The sequence below is a fragment of the Tenrec ecaudatus genome, chromosome 12 (assembly GCF_050624435.1).
Source record: "Tenrec ecaudatus isolate mTenEca1 chromosome 12, mTenEca1.hap1, whole genome shotgun sequence".
NCBI classification, from domain to species: Eukaryota; Metazoa; Chordata; class Mammalia; order Afrosoricida; family Tenrecidae; genus Tenrec; species Tenrec ecaudatus.
In genome coordinates, this window is record NC_134541.1 from 55,033,144 (window position 1) to 55,052,390 (window position 19,247).

General features: G+C 43.3%; 1 protein-coding gene across 1 annotated transcript; it reads left to right on the forward strand.

The window, feature by feature from the left end:
* The first annotated feature begins 1,629 nt into the window (after window positions 1-1,629).
* On the forward strand, window positions 1,630-4,677 carry NXT1 (nuclear transport factor 2 like export factor 1). The gene is made up of 2 exons (XM_075564053.1): window positions 1,630-1,888; window positions 3,899-4,677. The coding sequence occupies exon 2, from the start codon at window positions 3,960-3,962 to the stop codon at window positions 4,380-4,382; it is 423 nt and encodes a 140-aa protein (XP_075420168.1). The 5' UTR covers window positions 1,630-1,888; window positions 3,899-3,959; the 3' UTR covers window positions 4,383-4,677.
* The last annotated feature ends 14,570 nt before the right edge of the window (window positions 4,678-19,247 follow it).

Below are 19,247 nucleotides of genomic sequence, written 5' to 3' on the forward strand. Positions count from 1 at the left end.
GCTTTATACAATTGATGTATGTATATGTATGGATGGTGATAAGAGTTGTATGAGTCCCTAATAAGATGTAAAAAAAGAAAAGAGGAGAAAAAATGATTGGGGCAAAGACTGTACAGATGTGCTTTATACAATTGATGTATGTATATGTATGAACTGTGATAAGAATTGTATGAGCCCCAATAAATTGTTTAAAAAAATAATAATAATAATTCAGCCTTATATGTTTGTAATAAAGTATCTTGGCTGAAAAAAAAGCTGTAAGAGGCCCCAATAAAATGATCTTTTAATAAAAATAATAAAATTAATTAATTACTTAAAAATGATTAAAATAATAATTTTTAAGTGTTAAAAAACAATATGTAGTTATATACTGTGAAATATTTCTAATTACAAATAAATGAAAATTTGTCTTGAAGCATAAAAAAAAAAAAAGAAACCAGTGTCTTTTACACCAAATGGTTACTACTGATCAGCTTGGGCTCCGGTCGGCTTACTTGGAAGCTTGAGCTCAGACCTACACCACCAATCAAGCTTAGAGCCAGAACTAAGGTGCTGAGCGGGGAATTCCCTCCACGGAGAAAGTTCAGGGGAGAGTAAACAGTCCTCTGGTATACTTGGGTCAATTGCCAGCCTTACCCACACCCTCCTTTCACGTTTAGGTTGTTTCCCACTTTACTGGAGTTTGCTAATAGTGCCTTTCCCGATCAAGTATGTCAATTCAAAGGGCCTTAAACGATACTAGACTAGAGGCTTAACCAGATCTAGAGGCTTAACCAGCTCGGCTAGTTACTTGGGCAAGTGAACTCAATAAAGTTGCTGCTGGCTTGACCTTCAAAGAGCATGTAGGAGAGAGAGCTTCAAAGGGTTAATGGAAAGTTTCATTTATTTATTTAAATTCCATTTTCCATGAACTTTTTTGTTGTTCACTCGTATATATTCCCGGTGCCCTTCAGCCAGGTTGGCGCCCGCATGCTAAGGCTGTTTGAGAACCTGGTGACTGCTCCAGATGGGAAGTGTCACAATCCAGCTGAAAGTGAGCTGAGCTGGGGAAGGCTTTCCAGCAAGGACGCGCACTCCGGCTCAACCCTCCCGGTCCCGTGTGGCCCAGGGGCGAGACAGATCAGCGCCCCCGGCTGCCGGGTGGGGACCCAGAAGGCTTCAATCAATCAAGCAAATCTCAACTCCTCACTACAGCCACGGAGTCATTCCGGCTCATACTCCGACCCTGTGGGACAAAGTAGAACCGCCTCGCGAGTCCTCGAGGCTGTCAATCTTATCTTTACAGGAACAGAAAGCCTCATCTTTCTCCAGAGGGGCTGGTGGTTTCAAACCGACGACCCACGGCACCACCAAACTCCCAAACCAAGTTCACTGCCCGTGAGGCCATTCCCACGCGTAGCGACCGTTCAGGACCGTACGTAACTTCCCCGGCGGGCTTCGGATCCGAGCCTCACCTAAGTAGGCTGCATCCCGTGACCTGGTCGGACCAATAAGACTAGAGCGCAGATGTGCTGGCGCATGCTGGCCACGCCCCCTCCCGGAAATCATCGCCCCTGGGCGGAGCTACCCTCGGCTGCTTCCTGCGCTCCCTGGGCGGAGCTACCCTCGGACTCGCCCTGCCATTGGCTAGCTACGCTTCCGGTTACGGGAGGCCAGCGCGGTTACAGGAGGGTCCTACGCGACGGCTCGGAGATTGGAGGACCTCGCGCGGGAATCTACACGGGGGACCGCGGACGCGCCCCGGGCCTCTAGGCGCCGCCGCCGTCCCCGCCTCCCCGCTGCTTCGTCCGCCGCGTGCGGTTGCCTGGGGCGCCGGCGAGCCGCCCGATGCCCCCCCGCCCGGGAGAACGCGGAGAAAACGACCACTTCCCGCCCTTGGCTCCCTCAGGTGCGTTTGGAGGAGGTCCGCAGCTTGAGCAGGCCCACCTGTGACCTTCAGGGACCGGGCTGCTCGTTGGACCCACGATCTTCTCCGCTTCCACTTCTCACCCCGCACCCCCACCTAAGCTCCCCCGGATCGCCGACCCCGGTCCCACCTTCTCAGCGCTCCCCGGCGAGGGCGGCACCTTCCCCCGCTCCCTCCCCACTGACAGCGTACCAACGCCGCTCCACTGGGAGGCCTTCCTGCCCCCTGGCTCCATTGCCAGGAGTAACCACGGGTTTTGTCCATTTTTCACGAATGGCAACATCAGGATTTTGCGTGTATTTTAAAACAAATTCTCAGTAAATTTGCATTGCGATGAGGACAGAAAAGTCCAGACCGATGAAATGCTGTGGATCATTGAGAAAAAGAGGCAATCTTCACTCTTTACAGGCATTTTATTCTTATGAGTACATGACCATTGGCATTGGTAACATAACCACTTATAGTCCTTTATTAGGGGAGGAGACCTGATTGTGAATAGGAGGGGTGAAGAAGGACTAATTGAAGAGCTTTGGAGAGGGAATTAAGCCTAGGAAAGAGTGTTGAGGCAGCAGGATGAGGAAGAATGTGGGTGTCAGAATGATTGGGAAAAAGAAAGGTGAGTTTCCAGAAGGGAATTCTCAAACCAACAGTCCTAGAGTTCTGCTCCATTAGACACATTCAACTTGAGTTCAAACATGCAGGAAACTTTAAGCAAATAAAAGCAGCACAGTCTGTCACTTCCCCCAGGGCTCCTTTCACTCACTATGTTCTTTGAGTTGGATATTGCTAAGGCTGGGTTTATGAACATTGCCACATTTAACTTACTGGTCTACGGAGGGAGTGGAAAGACTAGCGTCTGTGACTGACCCAAGACAATATGTCTAGGGCACCACCTTTCCATGCATGCCTGCCACCAACTTTCTCAGCCCTTTATTCTCCAAACCAGTCAGGGCCTCTTTCCCAGCCCAATGATTGTTTATTTCATAAGCTGATAACTTACAGTAAACCCTGTCAGTGCAGCAGTCAAGTGCCGGACTGGTCAACAGGTTGTTCAAACTCAAACCCACCAGCTACTTCGGGGGAAAGGTGGAGATCTGCTCCCATAAAGATTTACAATTTTGGGAACTCAGTGGGGCAGTTCTACCCTGCCCTGTTGGTTTACTATGAGTCAGAGTCATTCAACGGAAAGCTGATATTTTAAAATTAATAATAATGAGCTCTCACCAGAAGATCTTAAAATGCAAAAAATTATTTGGCGTACATTTTAAAATCTGACTAATCTAATATTTAGCAATTTTTCCCACTTTTGAGTATTTTGGATTTTTTTCCCTATGTTCATGCTCACTTTAGTGAGATATTTTAATTATGTATATAAGAACAGGACTGTAACAGCTATATCTCTACCCTTAGAAATGTTTTTTTTTTAAGGGAATGTGTTTCACATATAATTGAAATCATTTTATGCAAGATTTCTTTCGAAGAACATCTAACTTATCTTTTAGTTCTGGCTCTATAGGGTATTAGTGATCACATAAGTTATATGTCCTAACTTAATTCCCACTTAGCTTCAGGGTCTGCTTCTCACAGGTTAGCATAGGTGTATGGCCACTGTTGTGATTCTGCTCTATCCTTGTGGCATTTGGTCTCACCCTTTTAAGGAACCTGCCTTCTGTTCCCCAACCTAGACTCCCACCAGCTGACAAGCACATGGCTGGACTGATTCGCTGAACTTGATTGCCCGTGGCCCTAGTTCCACTTGGTTCTCCGTTTTTCTCCAGACTAAAGGATTTCACACTACAGTATGGCACTGTGGTGAGATTCCCACTTAGAAATTAGTAAGGTTTGTAAGACTAGGCGGTGCTGGAGTTTGGACCCTAGGGCCATCTTATCAGACCTTGATGTTTCCCTGGCACACAGCAGTGGGGTGGGAGTGTGGTTATTTCTATATCAGGGACTAACAGATAACTTGAATTCTCTTCACTTCCACTACAGTTCCTGGCTCCCTGAGGTGGAGGAAACGCCCTGGCAGAGGCCTTCTCCAGCAGAACCAGAGATGTCATCAGTAGATTTCAAAACCTACGTGGATCAGGCATGCCGAGCCGCAGAGGAGTTTGTTAATATCTACTACACCACCATGGATAAGCGGAGGCGTCTGCTGTCCCGCCTGTACATGGGAACAGCTACCCTGGTGTGGAATGGAAATGCTGTTTCAGGACAAGAATCCTTAAGTGAGTTTTTTGAAATGTTGCCTTCCAGTGAGTTCCAAATCAACGTGATAGACTGTCAACCTGTTCACGATGAAGCCACTCCAAGCCAGACCACAGTCCTGGTTGTTATCTGTGGGACGGTGAAGTTTGAAGGCAACAAACAACGGGACTTCAATCAGAACTTCATCTTGACAGCCCAGGCCTCCCCCAGCAACACTGTGTGGAAGATTGCAAGTGACTGCTTCCGGTTCCAAGACTGGGCCAGTTAATGGCATGGGAAGGCCTCTTCACTTACCCCTAGACTGGGGAGGGGGCACAAATTTTGAGATAGCAGGACACATAGTCGTTTCTGTTGTTCCACAAACAGTCTTGGACTTTGTGCCAAGAGAACACTTCCACATTTGCGCCAAGCCTAGAAGCCCCTTTTCTAAGTCTGCACTTGTTTGCAATAGTTGCCTTTAATAGTATCAAACTTTTCTATCTTTTTTACTTGCCATGTAGAAATTTGGTTCTGGAAATTAAAAAAACAAGACAAGTAACACTGCTGCTTTTCCTTTGCTGATGTGTTTGACTAGGCTTTGAGGAAATGAAGTGTTAAAGAATCAGAAAGTACCTGCAGAGGCATTATGTCTGGGGCTGAGCACCTCTCTATCACAGGTGCGCACAGATGACCCAGAGCAGTGTATCACAGTGTTCTGTGCATTTAAAACCTAGAAGCACTTTGGGAAATACCTGTACTCAGGCCACCCCCAGACGATCCTTATCCTCAGGTGGCCTGAGGGTAAGGAAGGCATTAACATGCTTCAGAAGCTTCCTAGGTGTCTGAATACGTAACTTTTTCTTTAAGTTGCTTTCAAGGTCATTCCAATTCATGTGGCAGGTAGGGTACTTGATAACGTATTAAGGAACAGCAGCTCAGTAGACTTTCCAAGATACCTCTGGAAACGTTTGAACTGCAAAACTTTCCGTTGGCGGTTGAGCACTTAATCATTTGTGTCCTGCAGGCACTGCTTAATCTATATTAGGGCGCATTAGGATCACCCGGCATGACTGAGATTGAAATGATGAGGTCAGTTAAAATCTAGAGCTAATTTTTTTTTAAAAGCTTTATAAAAGCAGTTTTATTACTCTTGAAAGAAAAAGCTGCTTTTAAGCTAAAGAAGCACTGAGGTTGGGGTGAGTGGACACCTGAAAATAACCCATACCACAAAGCTGGCCTCTGAGATGGAGGTCAAATATGCTTTCATTCTCACCTTCATTTCTCACCACCGATTCCCCCATTATTAGGGCTAATAATTTGATTGCAGAAGTCACAGAGAACTTAAGGAAATCTCACATCTCTAGTAAGTTCAATAGAAGGCTATCAATAAGCATGTTGGGGGAGAGCCTTTCCAGCAGTTCCACTGGGAGCTGTTCATGATGTCAGTCTGTGGGCTGCAGGCTGCTTCTCAACTGGCTCCAGGCTTTCTTGTCTGTCCCAGGCTGTACGCTGCTGCCACCATCTGGGTCATTACCATAGGACCCCAGTGTCCAGAGGACTTGCTCCCCTTCAAGCACTTGCAGATCAAGAACCCCCAACCCACCCACTCTGCATTATAGGGTTTTTCTTAGCTATCATGCCGAACCCCAATCAGAGCAAATGTCAACTACCAAGGGAAGGGGTGTGGAGTCCAGCCAATCTGTGTAAAGGTCAACTATGGTGTGTGGGGCCTTAGCCAATACAGGTAAAGGTCGGTCAGTTCTTAGGGTAGAGCTCCCCAGTCAATCCAGATAATTTTCAGATCAAAGGGGCTTAGAAACCAGGACCAAGTTTATTTTTTGTAAGGTGAGTCCACAAACTGCAACACTGAAAGACTGTAATGGGTCATGTGTTGGGTCATGTGTAATGGGGCATGTGTTGGGCTGTTAACTGCAAGGTCATTCCAAATCTACCAATCATTTCATGGGAGAAAAATGAGATTTACAGCCTCAGAAACCCCAAGGGGTAGATCTCTGTCCTATGGGTCTATATGAGTCAGAATTGACTTGATGGTTAGTTTGGTATGTTTTGCCCTGGTGGTAACTGTTAATGCACTCAAGTGCTAACCAAAAGGTTGGAGGTTGAGAAGCACAAGGATCTTGATGTGTACTCCGACATGGACAACCAATTACAGCAAAAAACAAGCGCATTGCCATCGAGTCAATGCTCACTGACTGCGACCCTATAGGACAGAGTGGAACTTCCCCATGGAGTTCCCAAGTCTGTAACTATTTATAGAAGTAAAAAGTCCTGTCTGTCTCGTTCAGAGTAGCTGGTGGTTTCAAACTGCAGACCTCGTGGATCACACACAGTCCAACACTACCACTTCCCTACCAGGCTCATAACCACACATCCTAATATCCCTCCCCGTTGGTAATTAATGAAGGCCAACATTTAATAGGACACAGTACTTGGGTTAGGCTGGATTCTGTAGAGGAGCAAAGTCAGCTATGGTGTGTCTGAACATTACTGGAACTGTTCATGAGATCAATCTATGGGCTCCTCTCATCTGGGATCCAGGCTTATACTGCTGCCATCATCTGAATCAGGGAGGTTCATTAACACAGGGCCCCCAGTGTCCAAAGAACTTGTTTCATTGCCATCACTGACAGATCAAGAAGCCACTCTGAGTCTGGTATTCTAAGATTTTTATCAGCCACCAGGCAGGGCCTCAAAGAATCAGTGCTTATGTTAACTACACAAGTGTGGATGGAGTTCAGGAGTCTTAAGACAGGCCAGTCTCCGGAGGGAAAAGAAAGAATAATTGTCTTAGGGCTGTCGTCTGAGTGGGGCAGTAGCACTCCACCCTAATCTTTCCACAAATGCTTGGATATCCGCAAAACAATCCCATCACAGAGTTGTTGATTTTATTAGATCACAACATGGGAGGCCTCAACTGCCATTCTACTAAGAATTTGAGTCCAGCCAAGTTGGCACAAAACTGAACCACTCAAAAGATTTCATGTCCCAGCTTAACTGAGAAGCTAGGTTTGAATCCTAGCCCATGAAAAACAAGGGTAGTGTCAGTGTGAGGATTTCCCTTCTGTGAACCTTCCCTCCTGTGCCAGGAATGTGGTTGTGATGGCTAGACCACTGGTTCAAATTCAGTCATGGCCATGAGGCCAGCTTGTCTAGAGCCTAAGACGTAAGCTGAACAGAACCTTGATAGAACCAGGAAAATAAAGCTCCATCAGCCTACTCCTAGACTTGTTTTTAATGAGAAAAAAACAAACCTTCTTTAAGCTACTGCTGTTGGGGGGTAGTAGTACCTAATCTTACCCTACTGCCCTCCAGTCCACTCTGATTCATCACAAAATACACTGCCATCAAACATGCCAACTCACAGTGACCCTACAGGAGGGTAAAACTGCCTTAGAGTTTCTGAGACTAACTTTATACAGGAGTAGAAAGTCTCCATTTTCTCCCATGGAATAGCTGGTAGTTATGAACTACTGACCTTGTGGTTAGCTACCCAATGCATAACCACTACACCATTTGATTCATACTGGATTTATATAGGGTTTCAGAGATTAAACCAGCGATCCTCAACCCTTTGGGGATGGAACAACCCTTTCAATGGTGTCACCCGATTCATAACAGCAAAATAACCATTATGAAGTAGCAATGAAAATAAATTTATGGTTGGGGGAGTCACCACAACACGAGGAACTGTATTACAGGGTTGCGGCATTAGGAAGGATGACAACCACTAGATGAATCCTTTACAGATATGAATAGCCTCTTCTCCCGTAGAACAGCAGTTGAGTTTGAACCACCAACTTTGCACTTAGCACTCCAATACCTGATCCACAGTGCCACCAGGGCTCCAGTCTTACGTTAGATGGGAATATTTGCAACAAGGGCTGTGCTATTGTAAGTACATTACTGTGGCATCCTGGTAACCTTATGTGAACATAAGACATGATGTCTCTCTGGCCTGAGTTTTTGGGGAATGCCAGGTGATTTCTTGCTGAAGCAAGGGAGATCAACTATCTAGGGAAGAATCACCTGGAAGCAATTTCCCATTTCTGGCTTGGGGTTGTGTGTGTGTGTGTGTGTGTGTGTGTGTGTGTGTGTGTTCTAGTTTTAGCTGAGCATGGACTTTCCACTTCACGTTAAGGAGAGCAGAAACCACAATGGCCTGATTTGCTGACTGCATACGTAATGAACTGAAGCCGTTCAAGCTCACTGCCGTCTATTGGCCAAATCCATGGAAGTGTGGTGAACCTATCTAGCTACTGCTTAGGAACTGTCGTAGACTACATGGTCCTTAATTCCTTATCATTTAAGGAACTCATACAAATCAGTAAGCAAAAAAGAATACACATCATAAAGGAGAAAAAATGAAATCATTTAAAAAGTGAAAGTGGAAAAATATCTAAAATTATATCTAATAATTGACCAATAAATTATTATCATGCAGGCATTACAATAGACAAATAGACATGTCCCCCAAAATATACACCACTAATCTTAGTTTGGAGCAGCCATTTACACTTGGGTAGAATTCATGTCATTCCAAACTTGAAGAGTATTCAGCTAGTTTAATGAAATCAGCATAATCTCACTGCCCTAGTAAATCCAATTAGGCCTCAAATCATGCAGTGGGCCAGCTCTGAAGTCTGCCCTGCTGGACATGAAACTCAGAAGAGGAGGTTTGGGGAAGGGGGTGTCACTGCTCCCCAAACCAGCCGCGGCAGAGCAGGGGCCCGTGACTGAACCTTGAGGGAGTCTGGAGAGTACAGTTATTTTTCTTGCCCCCAAAGATCCTGGCATTCAGTCTGGCAGACCCTTGTACCAGTGATTGTCAGTCACCTTAAGATGGGTACCTTGCTGGTTCCACAGGTCTCGGCTAGTGAAAAACTGCCCATGTGTCTAACGATACCTTATCTTCATATCGGGAATATGCGCTTTAGTCTGCCATCCATGTGAATGAGCCTCCCTTGAGAACATTCCTGTCTGAATTTTCTTACAGTAAACCCTGCCTCCCATCAGAGCTCACTGAAAATGGTCGGGTTTCTTCCACTGGGAGCAGTCAGCCCTTTGGGGGTGATGCTGTGTCCCTTTCCTGGCTGTCTTTGAGCTGCTCTAAGGGCTCTGCTGCCACAACGCTTCCGTAAGACACTCATCTGCTTCTGCTTCTCTGAAGTGCAGATATTTGGGATGGAGACTGTTTAGATCTACAGTTCTCAACCTGTGGGTCAAGATCCCTTTGGGGGCGTCGAACGACCTTTCACAGAGGTTGCCTGATTCATAACAGTAGCAAGATGACAGCTATGAAGTAGCAATGAAAATAATTTTTTGACTGGGGATGGAGTTACCACAACATGAGGAACTGTACTGAAGTGTCGCAGCATCAGGAAGGTTGAGAACCGCTGGTTTAGATGCTCTGTGTGAGGCTGCTTGGTTGTCTCTTAAGTACTGTGGATGCTGTTTGTTTCAGCTGTAGTTATGTTTAGTAGTATATGGAAAGTTGTCAGATCTTTAGGTGATTTACTGCTATTGCATTGGGATAGCAAATATTTGGGCTTCTTACTGTTGCCAGAGTCCCTCTGAAGGAGTTGCTGACACCAATTGGGTTGTAGCAAACGGAAGAACTTTATTGTGCTGATGGGTGGCTCAGTGGGTTCCTATCCAGAGAGGGAGCGCCACAGCTGGGGTCTTGAGGACTTTTATAGGGAAGGGATTGCTCATAAGGGGCTGTTGGTGATTTGTTGACCAACAGCTAGAAATCTGGTTACAGAAGTATAAGGGAAAGGGTGGTGGTGTTTTTCTCAATATTGTGTTTGGCACAATATTTTCTTTGATTACTGGTTTGAAGATTTAATTATTTCTCTGCAAAATCTGGCTTTCATGATAAGGGTAGATCAAACCAAATCCTGTGGGTATTTGGGTTTCTTTTTATATATAATCTATTATAATTGTGTTTTATTAGAACTTATTTATTATATATCATAATGTAAACCTATTTATTAATATAATATAAAGCTATAATAACCTATTTGCTATAACTATGTTTTACACAACTATAACTCCTATGTTATTTAAAACATCACTCTTCAGAGAGGGTATAAATGTTAACAGCATTCAGAAATTTTTAGTAAAATTTTTCCAGGGAAAGTTTTTTATCAGTCTGCTACTATAAAGTTTAGCAGCAAGAGGATCATTCTGCAGAGACTAGCAGTTGGTTTAGCCTCAGTTTCTACCTGTGTTGTGTAGAGCATCCATAATGTATTTATTGTACTCTTCAGTTGGCTTGTTCACATTTCTCATAATTGGTTGGTAATTACTTTCAAACTCTTGGTTGCTATGGATTTTTTCATAAAAAGTTATTTTGCTCCTGATGTTGCTTCTTCCTCTCCAAATGTGTAAGCTGAAAGTGTGCCTCGTTTTCTTCTAGTTGTGCTTTGATTGTCCCAAAGTCTCTAACTTAATGAATCTATTGATACTTCATACCATAGAAGAGGAGACAAGTCATCCTATGGGAAGCATATTGGAAAGAATGCTCGGAAAACTCAAAGTGTAGCTTTACTAAAGGTTTCAACAATTATGACCACTTTGAACTAGATCATAGTCCGTAATTCAAGAATTCAAATCAATTTAATATCTTAAGTCAAAACATTTACATATCTTCAAGGTATAGGAGATAGCCAAGTGATAGAGAGCACTATAAGGGAAAGAGGAAAACCTTAACGCAAAGCATGGCATAGCAAAGATTTAATCTTTCCCACAATGAAGCAACTAAAACATATTTGACCCAGTGAACTTTAGTCAAATTTCCTGAAGCCAGAAAAGCTACTTGTGAGCAAGTAGAAAGAACGAACGCATCTACGTTAGAAAACAGAGGATTTACAGATAGAGTTGAAAGGTCAACTGAGCCTGGTGAGGACAGGTTGTCCAGTAACAATATAAGTTCAACCTAAATCTTGCCTCCACACCTATGAAAACCAGATGTAAACATTAGATTTAATTAAAAGAGGCACAGGCCTTTCAATACAGGCAGAACCTTAATTAGAGAGTAAGCCCTAATATATTCATCTTTGGACTAAAAGAAGCTACCACTGAAGAAAGCACTCAAGCTCAACAATTCTATTACAATGAATACCAAAAATTCTCCCTAACTTCTAGTCATTGCACTGATATATGATTATACAGAAGAAATACTTGAACAACAGTTTTCTCCTTGCACTAGCTTATGTCTGAATGAATATGCATTTATAGTTAACAGTTCAAAACTGCCCCACATTTCAATTCTGTATTATATCTTTCTTAACCCAACACAGGCATGCATCTAAAGGAAAGATTTTAAAAAGCAAAAGGAACTTGGCAAACAGTAATTCTGCCTATTTACCAAAAACATCTCCTCTAGCATTACCAGCACTTGCCTGCCCACTGACGATGGATGTGTAGTGGCTGTGGGACTCTCACCTGCAAAGGTGCATCATCATTTGTTCTCAAAACAATGACAGGTTTGAATGGCCACACAATTGAATGGTCTTCTGCTTTTTATCAGTGAAATTGACCTCCCCATGAAGAGGCAGGGAAAACTCATAAGAGAAAACCCTATGGAACTTTATAATTAACTAGTTCAATAATCAGTAATTCCCCCTGTAGGTTCAAAAATAAATTACATGAACTAATAATTTTGATTGGGGTGACCTTGGGGAATAAAATAAGCTCTGAATGATATAACTACACTAACCTATGAATGTTTCTAAACTGATTTCTCCAATACTGTTCACTCATGATGTACTTTCTGTTTCTTTTCTTCAATTGCCAATTTTAAAGCTGGCAAATCATCATATGTCACCAGATAAGTTGTCATTTAGTTAATTTTTCTTTTTAAAGAATGATGTTCTTCAGTCATCTTACTTTCCATAAGTTACATTTTCTGTAGATCCAACGCTAGACTTTGTCTCTGAAGTAAACTTCCTAGCTGAACTGTGTGATTTCTGTATCTCATTAGATTGAATACTAAACTAATCCCGTATCACCTTCAGGGTTTGGTTGATGATACAGGATATCAGTTTCACATGATTTGTATTTCGACTGCAGTGTTCCAAAACTGCAACAATACTGGCTTCTATATTTGCATAAAATCTTCTTCTCCACAATACCTTAAATTCTAGGCCATTGGATATATGAGGAGGTACCCCCCAAAAAACACAGAATTCTTTTCAAAGCTATGAATTTATATTATTTTATAAAACATCCATATAATCTTCAAAGTACATTCCATTACACTTAATACATTTGTCAAATCTGCGATTATGTTCTTGGAAACATTTATCAACCACATCTGTTTGGATGTCTCACAGCACCTCCCTCGTTGTTTTCTGCACCTCTTCTAGTCTTCAAATTGCTGTCCTTTCATGTCCCTCTACATTAACAGAAACAAAAAGAAGTCACACAGAGCAAGGTTAGGTGAGTAAGGTGTGTGGAGCAAGCAAGGCACACTGTTTTTGCCAAAAACTGGCACACTGAGATGCCTGCCTGAACAGGTGCATTGTTGGGGTGGCAAAACCAGTCCCCTGTCTGCCACAAATCAAGCTTTTTTGTGGTACACTGCTATGCAATCTTTTCAGAACCTAAAAATAGAAAGTTTGATTAACAGTCTGACCTGGTGGAACCAACTCCAAATTCACAATAAGTCAACAATTTTGTGTGTTCTGGAAATTGATGGATATCTAGAACAAGGTTTTATTTATTTGTTTGTTTGTTTGTTTGTTTTCAGGACAAGGTTTGTCATCAATCAACATTTCATCTCTTTTGAAATGAGAAAATGATTTGTCCACTTAATTTTTTTCTCATAGCACTGTCCTTGTAAGCTGTGTTCAACATCACAACAATTTCTGCAGTATTTTTCCTGCGTAGGAAACAAAATTCTACAGCCACACACTGTTTTCTTAAATTGGCCATCACAAAAAACGAGGTTTGAGCGAAAATTTTATGAGAAAATTCACTGTGACCAGAGAGTGCCTTTCCAGGTGATGCCACTGGGTGCACTAACTCAAGGTAAGGTGCTTGATGCTTCCCGAGTAGGAAAAAATGGAGCTTCTCTACAAAAGTGCCACTCGGCCCAGTGCCACCGAGCCCAGTGCAATTCTGATTTTCTTTGGGTACCTCTTGATATTATTGAAGTTATCAATGTAATCACCTTATACGTCAAGTGGATGACAGACAATATTTTTCTTTTTTGTTTGTTTTTGTTATTGTTGTTTTTATATGTTTTGTGTCACAAAATTATAATGTGACTGCTAAAGTAAACCAGAGTCCTTAATAACCCGTGGACAAGGCAATGGATTCTTATAACATGGCCCTGCTCTATACTTGCCTTCATGAAGAGATCACCAAGGACAGGGTGAACTATTGGGGGGTGGGCATTCATTGGTGGTTTAGACTGTTAAATACAAAAATGATGATCTGATATATACCTACCTAATTTACAATGAAAACTTGTGTGATTAATCTATATTGTTGCTGAGTGGCATTCAATTATAAGAATAGACTATTGTTATTTTAGGTTCTGATGCATTGCAACCTCATATACAACAACAGAACAAAACATTGCCCAATCCTATACCAACCTCACAATAGTTTTTGTGTTGAGCCCATTGTTACCAACTCTATGTAAATGTATATCTTTGAGGGTTCCCCTTGTGTCAGTCTGGGTACTTTAGAGAAACAAATCCACAGAGACTCATGTATAAGAGAGAGTTTTATATAAAGGTTAAGTGCACATCAAGAAAACATCCCAACCCAGTGCTGCCCAAGCCAAGTCCAACGTTAACCCATTAACCCATATGTTCAACACCAATCCACAAAGTCCTCCTCCATCTCACAAAACGGATACAATGATGCCGACTTCAGGAGGAAAGCCAAGTCAGTGAAAGTGTAAGCATCTCAGCTCTGGCAGGAGTCTCTGCGTGGCTGCTCCAGCACCCAAGGCTGCATCGGGGTAGGTCCATGTGACTTCTCCTTGGGGATGTCTTGCAGGAAGTGAGCCTTGCCTGCTGAATCAGGGAACTGGCTAAGGCAGCTGCACCCTGGTCCGACAATCAGAAAGCAAGAGATCTGAGAACTAGAAAGGCGAGGCTCACCGAACCATTTATCCCTTTGCCCTTCAGTTAACCTCACATGTGTTTGCTGGCCAGGTTGGCACAATAAACTAAGTAATTCACCCTCTTTTTCATCTACTTTCTATTTTACTATTCATCCCCAGGGACTGATCCCATTTGATAATTTGTCCAAAGTATGTGATTCAATGTCTAAACTTCCTTGCTTTTAAGAAGCATTCAGGTTGTACTTTCTTCCAAGACAGGTTTGTTTGTTCTTTAGGCAATCCATGGGAGCTTCCTAGGGGAACATACACAAAGAAGGAGTTGGTGTGTGTGTGTATGTGTGAGAGAGAGAGAAGGGGCGGGGGGAGAAAGAGAGAGAGAGAGAGAGAAATAGAGCCGGATAGCATCATGAAAGAGGTGGACATTTGGGATACCATTAATCTCCAACTCCTTGCGACTAGTCTGGTATTAATTCTTCTTAAGGACATTATTACCATATCTTTCTTCCATAGAGAGACTGGTGGATTCAAACCACTAACTTTCAGGTAGCAGCTGGGAACTAAACCACACTACCATGGTGATGCCAACTCATAGTGACCCTGTGATCCGGACAGGGAAAGTCACGTGACCAGCCTAACTGATGACTCACCACACACAAAAAAGAACGGCGAGTCTGACCACCCAGGACCCTGCCAAAGAAGGACATAGTTGGTCACAGCCAACCAGAGACAACTGTCTTTTTTTTTTTTTTTAAACCCAGCTCTGAGCTCAAGGACCCTGCCAGACATGGAAGAAGAGCCTGCTAGCTCTGCTCCCACCAGGGTCCTGTCCCCAGTATATGTTAAGTTTACTGCTCAATGAACTTGCTGTGCTACCTCCTCCTACCTGTTCGTCCAGACTCTGCATTGTCACCACGCCAGCACCATGCCTTCCAGCCCCAGGATAGGCCTGGAAAAGGAATCGCCTTATCATAACACCTGTAGGGTAGGGTAGAATTGCCACTGTAATTCTATTTTTTAAAATCATTTTATTGGGGGCTCAAACAACTCTTATCACAATCCATCCATCCATCCATTGCATCAAGCACATTTGTACATTTATTGCCATCATCATTCTCAAAACATTTGCTTTCTACTTGAGACCTTGGTATCAGCTCCTCATTTTTCCCCCTCCCTCTCTGCTCTCCCCTTCCTCATGAACCCTCAATAATTTATAAATAATTATTTTTTCATGTCTTACACCAACTGATGTCTCCCTTCACCCACTTTTCTGTTGTCTGTCCTCCAGGGAGGAGGTTATATGTAGATCCTTGTAATCGGTTCCCCCTTTATACCCCAACTTTCCTCCACCCACCCGGTATTGCCTCTCTCACCACTGGACCTAAAAGGTTCATCTGTCCTGGATTCCCTGCAGTTCCTATCTGTACCAGTGCACATCCTCTGGTCTAGCCAGATTTGTAAGGTAGAATTGGGATCATGATAGTGGGTGGGGAGGAAGCATTTAGGAACTAGATGAAAGTTGTATGTTTCATAATTGCTACACTGCACCCTGACTGGCTCGTCTCCTCCCTGGGACCCTTCTATAAGGGGATGTCCAGTTGTCTACACATGGGCTTTGAGTCTCCAATTCCGCACTGTCACTCATTCTCAATGATATGATTTTTTGTTCTTTGATGCCTGATACCTAATCCCTTTGGCACCTTGTGATCACACAGACTGATGTGCTTCTTCCATGTGGGCTTTGTTTCTTCTGAGCTAGATGGCTGCTTGTTTACCTTCAAGCCTTTAAGACCCCAGACACTGTATCTTTAGATAGCCGCACACCATCTGCTTTCTTCACCACATTTGCTTCTGCACACGCTTTGTCTTCAGTGATCATGTTGGAAAGGTGAGCATCATGGAATGCCAGTTTAATAGAACAAAGTGTGCCTGCATTGAGGGAGTACTTGAGTGGAGGCCCAATGTCCATCTGTGACCTGAATACTAAATCTAAAATATATGCACATAGATGTATTTCCCATCATCATATATAAATATATTTACATATGTACATGCCTGCATTTAGACCTCTATAAATGCCCTTTACCTCCTAGTTTTTCCCCTATTTAATTTTACTTTCCTATTGTCCCACTATCATGCTCAGCCTTCATTTGGGTTTCAGCAATTCCTTTTGGTTAAATTGCCCTTGATCAAGCCATACCAGGCCTCTTACACCCTCCTCACCACTGATTGTGGATCACTTATTGTTCCCTTGTCCCTGTGCTTGCTAACACCATTTCCTTTCCCCAACCTCCCCCTATCCCATGTCCCTCTGAAACTGTCCTGTTGTTTTCCCCTCCAGATTATTTATCCAGCCTATCTTATCTAGATAGACTTGCAGAGATAATAATATGCACAAAAACAAGACATAGCAAAACAAAGCAACAAAACAACAAAAAAACCAATGGGAAAAAAAAAAAGAAAAGCTTGTAAATAGTTCAAGGTCTGTCGACCTTTAGGAGAGTTTTCCATTCGAGTCTGGCGATTGGCACCCTGGCCCTAAAGTCATTTTTGCTACTCTCTCCGGACTGCGTTGCTCTATTCCCCTTCTGGTCCTTTTGCACACCCTTAGTGTTTCGCCTCAGCGTGGAGGGATCTTTGGGTGCAATTTCACACTGTGTCTCCAGTGTTTTCCCCTGTAAGGATATGGGTCAGTGAGGGATGTCCTGTCGCATATTGCAGCTGACTACATGGTCCTCTCTGTGCATTGGCTTTTCTGAGCAGGGATATCGTCCTCAAGGCTTGGTGGACCAGGATGTGCTCCACTCTCTTTTCCTCTCCCTTCATTTGCTCCTGTGTGCTCTGATCAAACATGTCCCTCTCCCTGAGCTGTAGTTTCAGTGCTGTCCTATGAATTAAATTTTTCGGGGGGTGGGGTGGGGGGAGGGACGGCTGTTCACGTAGTAGGGATTGGGGCCGGCCTCAGAGACTGTAATTCTTAATGGGAGTAGAAAGCCCCATCTCTCTCCTGAGGAATGGCTGATGATTTTGGCATGTTGACCTTGTAATTAGCTGCTAACTGTTAGCATCTCAAGTCATAACCACTAGGCAGTGTAGGATGTAGTTCATAATCTTTGCCGACACCATAATTCACAGGCCCCACTTCTCTTTCAGTTTTCCTTATTATTCATTGTCTAGCTTTCCTATGTGTGTGAAGTGATCAAAAATACCATGGCTCAGGTCAGGAGCACCTTAATTTTTGCTTTTTAAAAACATTTTAAAGCATCTTGTGCAGGTTTGGTCAACTCAGAACAGTGCTTGATTTCTTTTATTGTTGCTGCCAAGGATGTTGATTGTGGATCTAAATAAGACTACAGGTACATCACCATTTACTTACCCATTCTTTTGCTTTCTAATGCACTTTTTAAACAGAATAAAATTGAAGAGAAATATGCAAATGGCACCAGTAAGCAAGCACTGGTTTGCAAGGTGCTCACCATGTAAATTGTGTTTTGGTTGTGGTCATGGTGATAAGTTAGACCACTAATCCGGACATCAAGGAACCCTGGGGCACTGTGGTGAAGTGCTAAGCTGATACCTAAAAAGTTGGCCATTTGATTCCACCAGCCTCTCTATGGGAGGAAGATATGGTAATAATGTCCTTAAGAAGAATTCATACCAGACAGTCCTAAGGAGTTGGAGATTAATGGTGTCCCAAATGTCCACCTCTTTCATGATGCTATTTGGCTCTATTTCACGCCCTCCCCACCAACTCCTTCTTTGAGTAGGTTTCCCCTTTGTTCCTGGCTTCTGCGAATTGCTGCCACATCCCACAGAATCTCACACAATTCTGAGGAATTGTCTCATGTGGTGGTGGGGGCTATTCAGTCCCAAATCCGAGGGTCAGGCTGGGATGAGGCAAATGCAGAGTCCAGAGCCAGAAGCCAAACAAGTCCAAAAGTCACAGCAGTTCCTCTTGCTTCCATCAAGGCACAGTCAGGAAATAGAGGCCTCGCCTTCTGGTCAAGGTGATGGACTGTAGAATTGTATAGAGCACCAGTATATATTCAAGGAAAACAAAGAATGTGGCCTGGCTCCTACCAGGTTCTAAGAGAATCTTAAAGGTGCCATCAAAGAAACAGAGGGTGTGGCCCAATTCCCTCCCTCCACTAAGGTCAGGTTCATCCCATCCTCTTCCTGTTTGTTAGTAGACAATGCCCTGCAGCTTGGGACCATAGCTCCAGGTGTAGAGTCCAGAATTTTAATACATCACAAAAGGAATTCTGGCTAGAAGGGCCATATCAATTGACTATAATTCATAAGCTATGGTAGTTCTACACTGTCCTCTGGGGTCACTCTGAGTTGGATTGAACTCAGTGGCAAGGGTAATCTAACCATCTAGGAAAAGTCCAGTTGCCTCACTAAGTATATCTTTTCTTGTTGAAGACTCTTTCGGACTCTGAATTGATGAGACAATATTAGAATTTCAGTATTTCTCTACCCTCTCTTATTTACCTCACTACCAGCATGTTTTTTATTATCATTTTTAACTTCAAAATAATAAACCTCCGTTGTTGTTAGTCTAAGTCACAGCCATATGCTAGGTGTGTCCGAGTGGAAGTGGGCTCCACAAGGCTTTCAGTGCGATTTTTCAGAAGCAGATTTCTAAGCTTTTCTTCCAAGGAGCTTCAGGATGACTTGAACCCTGAGGATTTGGGCTAGTAGCTGAGTGCGCTTCCCATGTGAGCCACCAGACGCTTCCTCTTTAAGAAAACTGCAGTGGAAAAGTTGCTCCAAGCAAGTGTTCCCCTCCACTGGGAAGGTACTCTCTGTCCATTCTGGAGGACAGCACGGATTGTTCTATGAGGAATTTTGCCCGGGAATCTTACCCCATCCACCCTACTGTGAAGTTTGGTCTGGGCTGTCGGCCAACATGTCTTCCAAAGTTCCAGACTTGTGTTTGGCAACAAACCTGGTTTGTTGAGATCAGAGATATAAGATAATGGATGTATGGTTTGTTATCATAGACGTAAAAACACCCAATAAAATGATTTATTTATTTAATTAAAAAAAGAA

Bases quoted from the DNA above. Each gene is read 5' to 3' on its own strand.
- NXT1 (XM_075564053.1), top strand. From the start codon at position 3,960: ATGTCATCAGTAGATTTCAAAACCTACGTGGATCAGGCATGCCGAGCC.